Below are 14,030 nucleotides of genomic sequence, written 5' to 3'. Positions count from 1 at the left end.
TCAGAGCCACTGGTCTGTAGTCATTGAGTCCCGTGATTTTTGGCTTCTTGGGGATGGGAATGATGGTGGAGCGTTTGAAGCATGCAGGGACTTCACACAGCTCCAGTGATCTGTTGAAGATCAGAGAGAAGATGGGAGCCAGCTGGTCAGCACAGGTTCTGAGGCATGATGGTGAAACCCCATCTGGTCCTGGTGCTTTCCTTCTCTTCTGTTTCCTGAAGAGCCGACACACATCGTCCACACTGGTCTCAAGTGTCGGAGCGGGGGAGAGGGGGTTGATGGTTGAAGGTGTTAATGGTTGCTCTGGAGGACAATCAGAGCGGGTGGGGGGTTAATTCAAATCTGCAATAGAACTCGTTCAGATCGTTCACCAGGGTTTGATTGCCTATTGAGGAGGGGGATGGAGTCCTATAGTTGGTTATTGTCCTCAGGCCTCTCCACACTGAAGCAGAGTCGTTAGCTGTAAACTGGTTTTCCAGCTTTTTGGAGTAGCTCCTCTTAGCTGCTCTGATCTCCTTATTCAGTGTGTTCCTGGCCTGATCATACAAGACCCAATCACCACTTCTGTAGGCATCTCCTTTGGCTTTACGAAGCTGTCTGAGTTTTCCAGAAAACCACGGTTTGTCGTTGTTGTATGTTAAGAAGGTCCGGGTGGGAATGCACGTCCTCACAGAAACTGATGTAAGATGTAACAGAGTCTATGAGTTCGTCCAGGTTTGTGGCAGCAGCTTCAAAAACACTCCAGTCAGTGCATTCAAAGCAGGCTTGTAGCTCCTGCTCTGTTTCCCTGGTCCATCTCTTGACAGTTCTCACTACAGGCTTAGCAGATTTGAGCTTTTGCTGGTATGTTGGTATGAGGTGGACCAGACAGTGGTCAGAGAGTCCTAAAGCTGCTCTGGGTACGGCGTGATATGCATCCTTTATTGTGGTGTAGCAGTGGTCCAGAATATTGCCCTCCCTGTTGGGGCACTTGATGTGCTGCTTGAATTTGGGCAGTTCGTGGCTCAAGTGTGCTTCATTAAAGTCTCCGAGGATGATAAAAACAGAGTCCGAGTGTTGCTGCTCCGTGTTTGCGATCTCCTCATCCAGCAGATGCAGCGCGTCGCACACGCGCGCTTGCGGGGGAATGTAAACACTGACCAGAACGCACGAGGAAAACTTCCGCGGCGAGTAGAAGGGTTTACAGTTAATGAAAAGCGCTTCCAGGTCAGAACCCCAGATCTTCCTCAACACTGTTACATCTGTACACCACCTCTCACTGATGTAAAAGCATGTCCCACCACCGCGCGATTTCCCCGTTGCGTCTGAGTTGCGGTCCGCTCTGATCAGCTGGAATCCGGGTAGATGGAGCACGCTGTCCGGTATGGCTCCATTAAGCCAGGTCTATTCAATTCAATTCAATTCAATTTTATTTGTATAGCGCCAAATCACAATACAAATCATCTCAAGGCACTTTACAAAAACTAAAACTAAAAACCCAACAATTCCCTTATGAGCAAGCACTTGGCGACAGTGGAGAGGAAAAAACTCCCTTTAACGGAAGAAAAAAAAAACCTCCAGCAGAACCGGGCTCAGTTTGGGCGGCCATCTGCCTCGACCGGTTGGGGTGAGTGGATAGAGCAGAGAGAAAAGAACAGCAACAATAAACAACAAATAGACACTGCAAGGTGGTGGGGCCAGTAACTGCGCATCAGCAATAAACAGCTCCAGGACCAGGGACACCTGCAGAAGGTACAGACAGAACAGAGAGAGAGGGAGAGAGCACAAACTAGGGGAGAGAGAGAGCACAAGGTTAGTGACATTCAATGGTGGAATATACATGAGGTGGGAGGAGAGAAGAGAGAGGGGGGGAAAGGAAAGGGGGGGGGGTTAGGGTAGGGGAGCTCAGTGCACCGATGGTCCTCGGGCAGTCTAGGCCTATAGCAGCATAACTAACTAAGGGATGGTTCAGGGTTGCCTGAAGCCAGCCCTAACTATATGCTTTGTTAAAGAGGAAGGTTTTAAGTCTAGCCTTAAAAGTACAGAGAGTGTCTGCCTCCTGAACCCAGGCTGAGAGCTGGTTCCACAGGAGAGGAGCTTGATAGCTAAAGGCTCTGCCTCCCATTCTGCTTTTGAGAACTCTGGGAACCACAAGTAGGCCTGCACTCTGAGAGCGAAGTGGTCTATTGGGATAATATGGTACTATGAGGTCTTTAAGGTATGAAGGAGCTTGATTATGAAGGGATTTGTATGTGAGAAGAAGGATTTTAAATTCTATTCTATATTTTACAGGGAGCCAATGAAGAGAAGCCAATATAGGAGAAATATGATCTCTCTTGCTAGTTCCTGTCAGGATTCTGGCTGCGGCATTCTGGATTAATTGGAGGCTTTTTATTAAGATATTAGGACATCCAGATAGTAATGAGTTACAGTAATCTAGCCTTGAGGAAACAAATGCATGGACTAGTTTTTCTGCATCATTTTGAGACAGGATGTTCCTAATTTTGGAAATGTTGCGCAGGTGAAAGAATGCAGTTCTAGAAATTTGTTTTATGTGTGAGTTAAAGGACATGTCCTGGTCAAAAATAACTCCAAGGTTTTTTACAGTAGTGCTGGAGGCCAGGGCTATGCCATCTAGAGTAGCTATAATTTTAGAAAAGTTATTTCTGAGATTTTTAGGCCCAAATATAATGACTTCTGTTTTCTCCGAGTTTAAAAGTAAAAAGTTACTGGTCATCCAGGCCTTTATGTCAGTTAGACAGGCTTGAAGTCTGGTTAACTGGTTTGTGTTAACAGGTTTAATAGATAGATATAACTGAGTGTCATCCGTATAGCAGTGGTAATTAATAGAGTGCTTCCTAATGATATATCCTAAAGGAAGCATGTACAGGGTGAACAGAATCGGTCCTAGCACAGAACCTTGTGGAACTCCATAACTAACTTTTGTTCGTGTGGAAGGTTCATCATGGACATGAACAAACTGGAATCTGTCCGATAAATAGGATTGGAACCACTTTAACGCTGTTCCTCTGATACCAATCACATGCTCCAGTCTCTGTAATAAGATGTTGTGGTCAATGGTGTCGAATGCTGCACTAAGGTCTAGGAGGACAAGTATTGAAACAAGTCCATTATCTGAGGCTAAGAGAAGATCATTGGTAACTTTCAACAGTGCTGTTTCTGTACTATGGTGTGCTCTAAATCCTGATTGAAAATCTTCAAATAGTTCATTCCTGTGTAAGTGGTCTGATAGCTGCTTAGCAACAGCCTTTTCTAGGATTTTAGAAATAAATGGCAGGTTGGATATTGGTCTATAATTAGCCAAGACTCCTGGATCAAGACTAGGCTTTTTGAGTAAAGGTTTGATTACTGCAGTCTTAAAGGCCTGTGGTACGTAGCCTGATACTAGAGATACATTTACCAAGTCCAATAAAGATGAGTTGATTAATGGCAGGGTGCCTTTAAGCAGTCTAGTCGGGATGGGGTCCAAGAGACACGTTGATGATTTCGATGAAGCAACTACTGATGTAAATTCAGAGAGATCTATGGGAGAGAAGCAGTCTAAACATAACTGAGGTCCTACAGATGATTCAAGAGCTACTGTAGTAAAAGATTCATTTATTGCAGGTATAGGAAGCATCTGCTGAATTTTATCTCTAATAGTTGTGATTTTATTTGTAAAGAAACTCATAAATTCATCACTGCTGAGAGCTAAGGGAACACTGGGCTCAACGGAGCTGTGACTTTTTGTCAGCCTGGCTACAGTGCTGAAAAGAAACCTGGGATTGTTCTTATTTTCCTCTATTAGTGATGAATAGTATGCAGTTCTGGCTTTACGGAGAGCTTTTTTATATGTTAGTAGACTGTTTTTCCAGGCTAGAAAAATTTCCTCTAAGTTTGTGGAACGCCACTTCCTTTCCAGCCTTCGTGATGCCTGCTTTAAGGTACGAACATGTGAATTATACCATGGGGCTAGTCTTCTCTGATTCACTAACTTCTTTTTCAGAGGGGCTACAGAATCAAGCGTTTCACGCAGTGAGGTTACAGCGCTGTCAACAACATGATCAATTTGGTAGGGAGTAGGATTAAGGCAGCTGCCCTCCACTATGTTTATACTTGGCATAGATGCAAATAAAGATGGAATCATTTTCTTAAATTTATTAACAGCGTTGTCGGATAAACATCTGCTGTAGTGGAATTTTCTTCCAGACGCTGCATGATCCATCATTTTAAATTCAAAAGTTATTAAAGAATGATCTGACAAAACAGGATTTGGGGGAAAAATTATTAGATGTTCAATTTCGATGCCATAGGTCAGAACAAGATCAAGGGTGTGATTAAAACAGTGGGTGGGTTTATTAACGTTTTGAATGAAACCAATTGAATCTAATATAGAATTAAATGCAATGCTGAGGCTGTTATTTTCAATATCTACATGAATGTTAAAATCTCCCACTATAATGACTTTATCTGATCTAAGCACTAAATCAGACAGGAAGTCAGGGAATTCAGTTAAAAACTCTGAGTAAGGGACAGGTGGACGGTACAAAATGACAAGTAGAACTGGTTTTTGTGTTTTCCAGTTTGTATGTGAGAGACTAAGAGTGAGGCTCTCAAATGAGTTATAACTGTTCTGAGGATGAAAGTTTAATAATAAGTTTGAGTGGAAGATTGTAGCTACTCCTCCACCTCGACCTGTGCTTCGAGGAACATGATGATTTTTATGACTGAGGGGGGTTGATTCATTCAGACTGACATATTCATCCTGCTGTAACCAGGTTTCAGTAAGATAAAGTAGGTCAATTTGGTGATCAGTTATCAAATCATTTACTAACAGAGATTTAGAAGAAAGGGACCTAATATTTAATAATCCACATTTGACAGTTCTGTTTTTCTGTTCAATAAGAGGAGTGGTCTTAATTTTTATTAAGTTTTTATGAATAACTCCTCTTCTGTTAACTTCTGATTTATTTGATTTATATGTTCGAGGGGCAGACACAGTCTCTATGTGGTTTAAGGGGGGCGGCGGCTCTAAGGAAACTGCAGAGAAGCGTTTTAGACTGAGTCTCTGCATCCCGGTCCCCACCCTGGATTGTCAGGCTCCGTGAAACACAGAGCAGCAGAGTTCGAAAAGTCCTTGTTTATCCGGGTAAGCAGGTAAGCAGGAGATGATGAATATAGGAAATTAATTACTGTACAGTGTCTTTGTTGTGGTGAAGATAGATGCAGCAGTATTATTGTTTGTGGTTGTTGAAGAAGGCCAATACACTTAGACAATGATGGGGTATATCACAAGCTTTAATCATCCCTGTGTGTCTTTTGTAGTTTAAAAACAGACCTCTGTGCTAATGAAGATACAGTTTATGACATTAGAGGATGATTATAACTGCATTTAAGATTTTGTTTTCTGACAGTATTTGGTGACACAGAGGATACGCCTCATCCAAACAAAAACAACCTGTTACCCCAGAGAGAAAAATTTCAGATTGTGAAGCAGATGCAGTTGAAGGAGAGTGTGATATGTAAATTCAGGGAGTAAATAAATCAATGTTCAAGAGAGACAGAGAGACAGGAGGGGAGGGAGGAGGAGGATGAGAGAGATAAACCAACTGTATGACACAGAACTTTGCTCAGAAAGCTGTGAGTGCTCAGCAGCTTCCCCTCTCCTCCTCTCTCTCTGATGATGGAGGAAGCTGAACTCATTTACATTGTGCTGTCCTTCATTTCTCTGCTGACTGCATCTCTCAATCTGCTGGTCATCATCTCCATCTCCCACTTCAGGCACAGATAAATGTCTTAGCATTGATAATATGTTGTTGTAGTGAGATTGATTGAAATCAGTGACCTCTGAGCATGACATCCTGATGGTTTGATGAGACTTTGGTTCATAATCAGTGCTTATAACATTTACTGTTTAGATACTCTGTAGTTTGAAGTGTCATTACTGCTTTTAGAAAACAACTGCTTCTATTGGTAATAATGCTGTGGCTGTTTGTAATATTCACTGTGATGATTTTCTCTCACTCCAGGCAGCTCCACACCCCCACCAACCTCCTCCTCCTCTCTCTGGCTGTCTCTGACTTCCTCGTAGGTCTCTTTGTGACACCGTTTCATATCTTCTTAACAGAACCCTGTTGGTTCCTGGGTGACCTGGTCTGTGTTCTGTATTATTTCATATCCTTTATCATTGTCTGTACTTCAGTAATAACCATGGTGCTCATATCAGTCGACCGTTATGTGGCTATCTGTGACCGTCTGCACTACCCCACCAGAATCTACTGTGTTTTGTACACCTTTCTGATTTTATATGATAATCTGATACAACCGGGCAGGTATAACTCCTGTTATGGAGAGTGTGTAATTCATATATTTGGAGCTGTTGGCATTGTGTTTCTCTTTATCATTCCTATCACTTCCATCATCATTCTGTATATGAGAGTGTTTGTGGTGGCTGTGTCTCAGGCTCGTGCCATGCGCTCCTACATTGCAGCTGTCACACTGCAGCGTTCAGTGACTGTAACTGTTAAGAAATCAGAGATGAAAGCAGCCAGGAATCTTGGTGTTGTTGTTGCTGTGTTTCTCATGTGTTATTTTCCATTTTATTGTTCCACTCTGTCTGGTTCTGACCTTAAATTTGGCTCCTCAACTCAGTTCTTTTTGACTTTTCTGATACTTTTAAACTCCTGTCTAAACCCTATGATTTACGCCTTTTTTGTATCCCTGGTTTAGAAAATCAGTTAAACTCATTGTTACCCTTGAAATCCTGCAGCTTAACTCCTGTATGATCAACGTGCTGTAGAGACAAACTGTGGAGTGACTGAAAAGAGACACATGAGCTTTTCTGTGAAGGAACAAATGAGTTTTTATTTGTTGTTGTAGAGTCACTGAAGTGAAGACAACATGCAGTTGTTCCATGCTGTAACTTTATTCAGCTCATGCTGATCAGATCATGGACAGACTTTACTCCAGTTTAATGTCCTGCAGTCTTTGCAAATGAGTTTCTCTGCATCTGCCATAGGAGCATAGAATCAGCAAAGTTTAATCTGTGGTTTTCTGCCATTGCATTTTTGATAATCAGTACAATGAAATGAAACACTCTTTCACTGTATTTATTTCCATTTCAATATTCTGTCAGCTAAGTCTAGCAGAGACAAACTTAATCTACATTTATGGTAGTTTGTTTGCCCTTTTTAACCAACAACAATGCTCAGTCAACTGGGCTACATATTCCCATGATCACGTTTTAATAGCTTATATAAATGCTGATAATGATCTGCGTAACCTCACTGTCTGCTGTTACAGTAAGTACATACTACAAGTATATTCAAGTATAAGCACGTTACTGTAAATAAAACTCACAAAATCATCAGATCTAAGGTTCATATCTGTTCTTTATCTTTCTTATTTAAAAAATACAAAACAGCATCAACAACATCAAATTCAGTAATCAGTAATCAACATTTTTGCTGTGAGGCAATAGCCTTAATCACAATCACCCTTTTTTAGAATTACTATCTTTCTGATATAATTTCATAATGTGCTTTTTTGATGCTTGTCTGTGGAATTTCTCTGTCATCACATCATAGTATCTCCAAATGTACCTTCCATCAGAGAGGATTCTTTAGTTTTGACTGACTGGTTATGAGTGACTGGGAAAAGTAGTGTAAGTAAGGAGAAATACAAAATTCAAATATAATGTTTATAATTAAGAGTAGAAAGTACTGCGTCAGGAGAGGCTCATATTAATAACATCTGCTCCCCAGTGCAAAAATGACAGACTCTAATGTAGAGGAATCAAATACACAGATGAACAGCAGCCTGATAGTGTTAGATTCATACAAATATACAAATAATCGGATTATCCATCCATCCATTTTCTATACCCATTTATTCCTATTTAGGGTCACAGGGATCTGCTGGAGCCTATCCCAGCTCTCTTTGGGTGAAAGGCAGGGGTACACCCTGGTCAGGTCACCAGTCCATCACAGGGCCACATATAGCCCTCCTGTTGTGTTCGTTTCAGCTAACTCATAGTGTTCTCGGTCACTTTTGACCAGGATCATTTTATTCCATTATAAATTCACAATAATACACATATTATCACCCAATGTTGTATTAGATTTGTTTTATCAACTTCAGCTGCTACATTACAAGTTTTGAACTTGTATTTGCTCTGTACATCCTGCAGGCCTCATTTACCTGAGCTCATACCACTTGTTTTTTTAGGGAAAATACATTATATAGATATTATTTTGACTCTAACAAATACTAAGATTAAACCTATTGTACTCTTTATCACAGAGTACTTCACTGAAGTATTTACCAAAGTCATTTTTTTGAAACCAGTTAAATTTTCTAATCTGTGGTAAAAAATAACTTTTGTGTTTCCAGCCAAAATTGACCAGTATGATTAGTTTGACAACAAAAGCCCAAATATACGCAGGAAAAACTATATCACTATATTACAAAACTAATGCTTGAGCCATGAAAACAATTACAGGTTTCTCATGTAGCTCTTCCTCTAAAGCCTCCTCACTGTCAACCTGGCTTCTATCCTCCTGATCACTGCCATGGTCAAATATGAAGTCCAGAGCTTCACGTGCAGCATATGTATTGGCCACCATGCTGTGAACAAGGCCTCAAAAAGGCCCTACATACCAGAGCTGTGAGAATGTTGTATGGTTGCAACAATGTTGAAGTTTTGTCTTTCAACAAGTGCGGTTCCTGTGGGGTCAAAATTATATTGTCGATAGGTTCCCATGGGGATTGCCCAGTAAGCATAAATGGGGCATAAGGGGGGTGTGTGTTTGTGTGTGCGTGCTCTCAAAGACACCTGTGTGTTGAGGTGTGGGAAAGGAGTTTAGAAATGTGCTTTAGCTCTGTTTTATACACTAATTTTAGTCTAACCCATTCATTTCTAATGACCAGTCATTTTTGATTTTTGACCGGGAACACCAAGGGTGAATACAAGTTCCATAAAAGACACAAATTTGAATAAAATTATTTGAAATTAATTTTATGCATTTAAATACCATGTGTGAACAAAGTCGTGGAACCTCATGACAAACTGATGAAACTTACTGCCCTTTTTTTCTTTTTTCTTTTTTTTTTTTTTTTTTAGAGAGGAATCTTGTAAATTGTTGAGATTTGACCAGAACACAACAGGAGGGATAGACAGGCAGACAACCACACACACAGTCACATTCACTCCTATGGGAAATACATTTCTGGCTAAGGACAAGTGTAAATATAGTAAGATTTGTATTTATTTGGTGGCATTGTCATCCATGCATCCATTTTCTATGCCCACTTATTCCTTAACCAGGGTCACAGGGATCTGCTGGAGCCTAACCCAGCTCTCCTTCAGGTGGAAGGCAGGGGCATTGTCACCCAATTACGCCAATCAGAGGTCTCTAAAATCAAAGACATCCTCATAGTACCATATTATCCCCAAAGAGAACTTTACTCTGCAGCTCTACTTGTGGTTCCCATAGTTTCCAAAAGCAGAAAGGGAGGCAGAGCGTTTAAGCTCCTCTCCTGTGGAACCAGCTCTTGGTCTGGGTTCAGGTGGCAGACACCCACTGTAATTTGAAGACTAGACTTAAAACTTTCCTATTTGACAAAGCTTATAGTTGGGACTGCCTCCACCTCTTAGTTATGCTTCTAAAGGCCTAGAAAAAAATAATTTAATGCCAAATTAGGGGCATAATTTCTTAATTTGTCCATACTCAGTCACATATGTGATTCAACAACAGCAAATAGAAACTCATGTCTCTTTCAGTCACACCACAGTTTCTCTCCACAGTTTGTGCACCCCCCTAGAGAAGTGACACGAATCTGAAATCTGACCCTTTTGAGTTTTAATTAACTTGTCATTTCTCAGCAGCAACTTGGGTTACACAGTTTTCAGTATGTATATAAACCATTATAAAAACTTCATGTGGCTATGTAGCACAGCTGATGCTCAAATCAAGAGGAAAAAAAAGGCTAATAAACTAAAGAAAATAATGAGATACTGTAAATATATAATTTCTTAGACTTTCACAGTGGAATATGGGAATTTATGAACAAATAAATAGACCAAAAGGGAACATTGCTTTCATTGGGGAGCTTATGAAAGGAACAATTTAACAAAACACAGACTAAACTTTGTACATTCAAAAACCTTCTGGGAAAGACTCTTCTGCAAAAATTATAGGAATATTAACAGAAGTAAAGACTCAAGTAAAGAGAGAATAACAACTCCACATATTGACCACCTCAGTGACATCAGAAAGGCTCCAGGACCTGATGTTGTGCCCTCTTCCTGCCTTGCAGTCCGCACTGATCTTCACACAGATTTTCAGCCAATCTCTGCAGTTATGCGAAGTGCCCTCCTGCCTCATATGTTCAACAATCATCCAAGTCCCCAAAAAGATCTCCATCACAGGATTAAATGACTACAGGCCTGTCACCCTGATGTCTATGATCATGAAAGACTGGTGTTGAGCCACCTGAAGGACATCACAGGCCCCTGCTGGACCCCCTGCAGTTTGCCTACTGTAGGGTAGGGCCCAGTAGTGATTGCACTACATCTTGCATCACCTCCACACCCCAGGGACATACGCGAGGATCATGTTTGTGGACTTCGATTTGGCATTCAACACCAATATCCCTGAAATCCTCCACCAGAAGCTCACCCAGCTCACAGTGCCCGTCTCCACCTGTCAGTGGATCACCAGCTTCCTGACTGACAGGAGACAACAGGCAAGGCTGGGGAGCATCACATCCAAGACCTGGACCATCAGCACTAGTGTCTTTGTGTCTCCTAGGACTAGTGTCCTAGGAGTTTCTTCTCTCACCACTGCTATTCTCCCTCTACACTAATGACTAAGCTCATGAAGTATGCGGACAACACAACAATCGTTGGTCTAATCCAGGACAGTGATGAGTCCATATACTAGTGTGACTGTCTAGATGGTGTTCAGCAAATGATGCAGGCTTCATAGAAGCTATAGGCCTAGACTGCTGTGGAATTTCCCATCATGCACTGAGCTCCTCTCCTCTCTCCTCCAATCTCACCATACATTTATATGTAGCTACTGAATTTTAGCATCTTTGTGCCTTCTCTTTCCCATAGTTTCTGCTCTGTCTCTGTTCTCTCACTCTGCAGCTTCTGCAGGTATCTCTGGTGAGTGTTTGATTGTTGTGGTTAGGACAGATGTTATAGTAACATAAGCTGCTCCTTCCTACTTATGAGAACTTTTAAATATTCATTGACCCTTCAGAGCTTTGTGGCTATACACATAAAGATTGATTGATTAATTGAACATATCATATCTAATGGCAACATCAAGAGAAAATTATGCATTTAATGTCTGATTAGGGACAGAATTTCTTTAATTTGTCCATTTCCTAATTTTTAGCAAATTTGTCACAGAAAATTCATGTCTTTTCAATCACTCCACAGTTTGTGGGCTCCCAGAGAAATGACATGAATGTGCAGTCTGACAATCTTGTGAGTTTTATTTAACTTAATTGTAATTTCTCAGCAGAAAGTGAAATTACACAGTGGTTTTCAGTCTGTGTAACTATTAAAGTGTAAATATGTAGCCCAGCTAACTGAGCATCATGGTTTGTGGAGCAAGCAACCTGAAGGAAAAAGTGACATATAGTAAATGTATAGAGTAAATTCTAAATAAGACTGACATTTAAAATGGGGAAAATTTTTAAAAATAAATAGATTAAAAGGGAACTTTCCTTTGATTGGGGTGCTGATGAGAGTTCAAACAAAACACACATTAAACTTTGCAAAAACCTTCAGAGAGATTCTTCTCTAAAGATTACAGGACTATTAACTGGAGTAAAGACTTTGCATGAATTAAAATCATGTGATAAATGAAGTTAGAGAAGAGGCAATAACATCTCTATTTATTGACCACTTCAGTTACTAAATAAGAACAAATAAAAACTCATTTGTTCCTTCACAGAAAAGCTCATGTGTCTCTTTTCAGTCTCTCCACAGTTTGTCTCTACAGCACGTTGATCATACAGGAGTTAAGCTGCAGGATTTCAAGGGTAACAATGAGTTTAACTGATTTTCTGAACCAGGGGTAGAAAAAGGCGTAAATCACAGGGTTTAGACAGGTGTTAAATAGTAACAGAAAAAACAAGATATTGGTTGAATAACTGATTGTGAGGTCATAGCCAGAGAGAGAAAAACAATAAGACGGACAGTAACACATGAGAAACACAGCAACAACAACACCAAGATTCCTGGCTGCTTTCATCTCTGATTTCTTAACAGTTACAGTCCCTGAACGCTGCAGTGTGACAGCTGCAATGTGGGAGCGCATGGCACGAGCCTGAGACACAGCCACCACAAACACTCTCACATACAGAATGATGATGATACTAACTGGGATGATAAAGCCTAAAACAATGTCAACAGCTCCAATTAGATTAATCACACATTCTCCATAACAGGAGTTATACCTGCCTGGTTGTTTCAGGTTATCATATAAAATCAGAAAACTGTAGAAAACACAACAAACCCAACACAGGACAACACAGATCTGAACTCTGTTTACAGTGATTCTAGTGGGGTAGTGCAGAGGGTCACAGATAGCCACATAACGGTCGAATGATATGAGCACCATGTTTACTACCGAGGCACAGAGAGTGACATTTGGTAGAAAATAATGAAGAACACAGACCAGGTCACCCAGGAACCAGCAGGGTTCTGTTACGAGGATATGAAACGGCATCGCAAGGAGACCTACGAGGAAGTCAGAGACAGCCAGAGAGAGGAGGAAAAAGTTGGTGGGGGTGTGGAGCTGCCTGGAGTGAGAGAAAATCATCACAGTGAATATTACAAACAGCCACAGCATTATTACCAATAGAAGCAGTTGTTTTCTAAAAGCAGTAATGACACTTCAAACTACAGAGTATCTAAACAGTAAATGTTATAAGCACTGATTGTGAACCAAAGTCTCATCAAACCATCAGGATGTCATGCTCAGAGGTCACTGATTTCAATCAATCTCACTACAACAACATATTATCAATGCTAAGACATTTATCTGTGCCTGAAGTGGGAGATGGAGATGATGACCAGCACATTCAGAACCACAGTCAGCGAAGAGATGAAGGACAGCACAATATAAACCAACAGTGTCTCAGAGTGAGGACGTTTGTGCTTTTTGCAAGACACATTGAGGAGTTGTGGAAAACAGAGTTCAGCTTCCTCCATCATCAGAGAGAGAGGAGGAGAGGGGAAGCTGCTGAGCACTCACAGCTTTCTGAGCAAAGTTCTGTGTCATACAGTTGGTTTATCTCTCTCATCGTCATCCTCCTCCCTCCCCTCCTCTCCTCCTTCTCATTCTCTCTCTTGGATACTGATCGTCCTCCTCCCCTCAAACAATGCATCATACTCTAACAGCTGCATCTTCATCACTCTCTGAAACCTTTTTTTCTCTCTGGTGTAGCATGGACTCTAGTGACAACAACATTTGTGGCCTTGAAAAGATAACATCATTTGTTTTAGAAAGAACACAATAAATAATATCCAGTGTAACCAGTAAATTAAAGTTCAATTTAACATTTTTTTTGTACATCCTCTTATTCAATTGAATATTCAAGTTACACTAATCAGTTTTTTTTTTTTTTTAAATGAGTCAAATAACTACTGTATTTTTGGACCAAAAGTCACACAAGCATATTAGTCATATTTATCTAAAACTGCCACGTTGAACAAAAACATACATAAGTTGCTTCCATGTATAAGTTTCATTTCTAGTTATAATTGTCTGAATTTAAATACGAAGAACATAACCTAGGAATAACAACAAGCTGAAGTGCTTTACGGAATTCATTTATTTCTGTCAAGTAACAACTCCTCCAACGTTGGGGAGAAGGTGAAGGACCCATCCATCCATCCGTTATCTATACCTGCTGTGGTGGTGGGTTATGGTTTCAACGAGGCTGCAGGGACGGGGAGCACTGGAGCAGCGGTGCGAGGAACGGCAGCTGAAATTGAGCCCAGCTGGAAAACATAAAGGGTGATGAGATGT

At 40.8% G+C, this 14,030-nt stretch overlaps 1 protein-coding gene across 1 annotated transcript; it reads right to left on the bottom strand.

Annotated features, from left to right (window-relative positions):
* Window positions 1-11,990: 11,990 nt before the first annotated feature.
* On the bottom strand, window positions 11,991-13,210 carry LOC113145201 (trace amine-associated receptor 13c-like). Its single transcript, XM_026331640.1, has 2 exons — window positions 13,047-13,210; window positions 11,991-12,798 (listed from the first exon to the last, which is right to left on the bottom strand). The coding sequence occupies exons 1-2, from the start codon at window positions 13,208-13,210 to the stop codon at window positions 11,991-11,993; spliced, it is 972 nt and encodes a 323-aa protein (XP_026187425.1).
* Window positions 13,211-14,030: the final 820 nt, after the last annotated feature.

This window comes from Mastacembelus armatus, chromosome 7, assembly GCF_900324485.2.
Source record: "Mastacembelus armatus chromosome 7, fMasArm1.2, whole genome shotgun sequence".
NCBI classification, from domain to species: Eukaryota; Metazoa; Chordata; class Actinopteri; order Synbranchiformes; family Mastacembelidae; genus Mastacembelus; species Mastacembelus armatus.
Note: the sequence above shows the minus strand (reverse complement) of the source record. Positions and strands in the feature narration are given on the sequence as shown.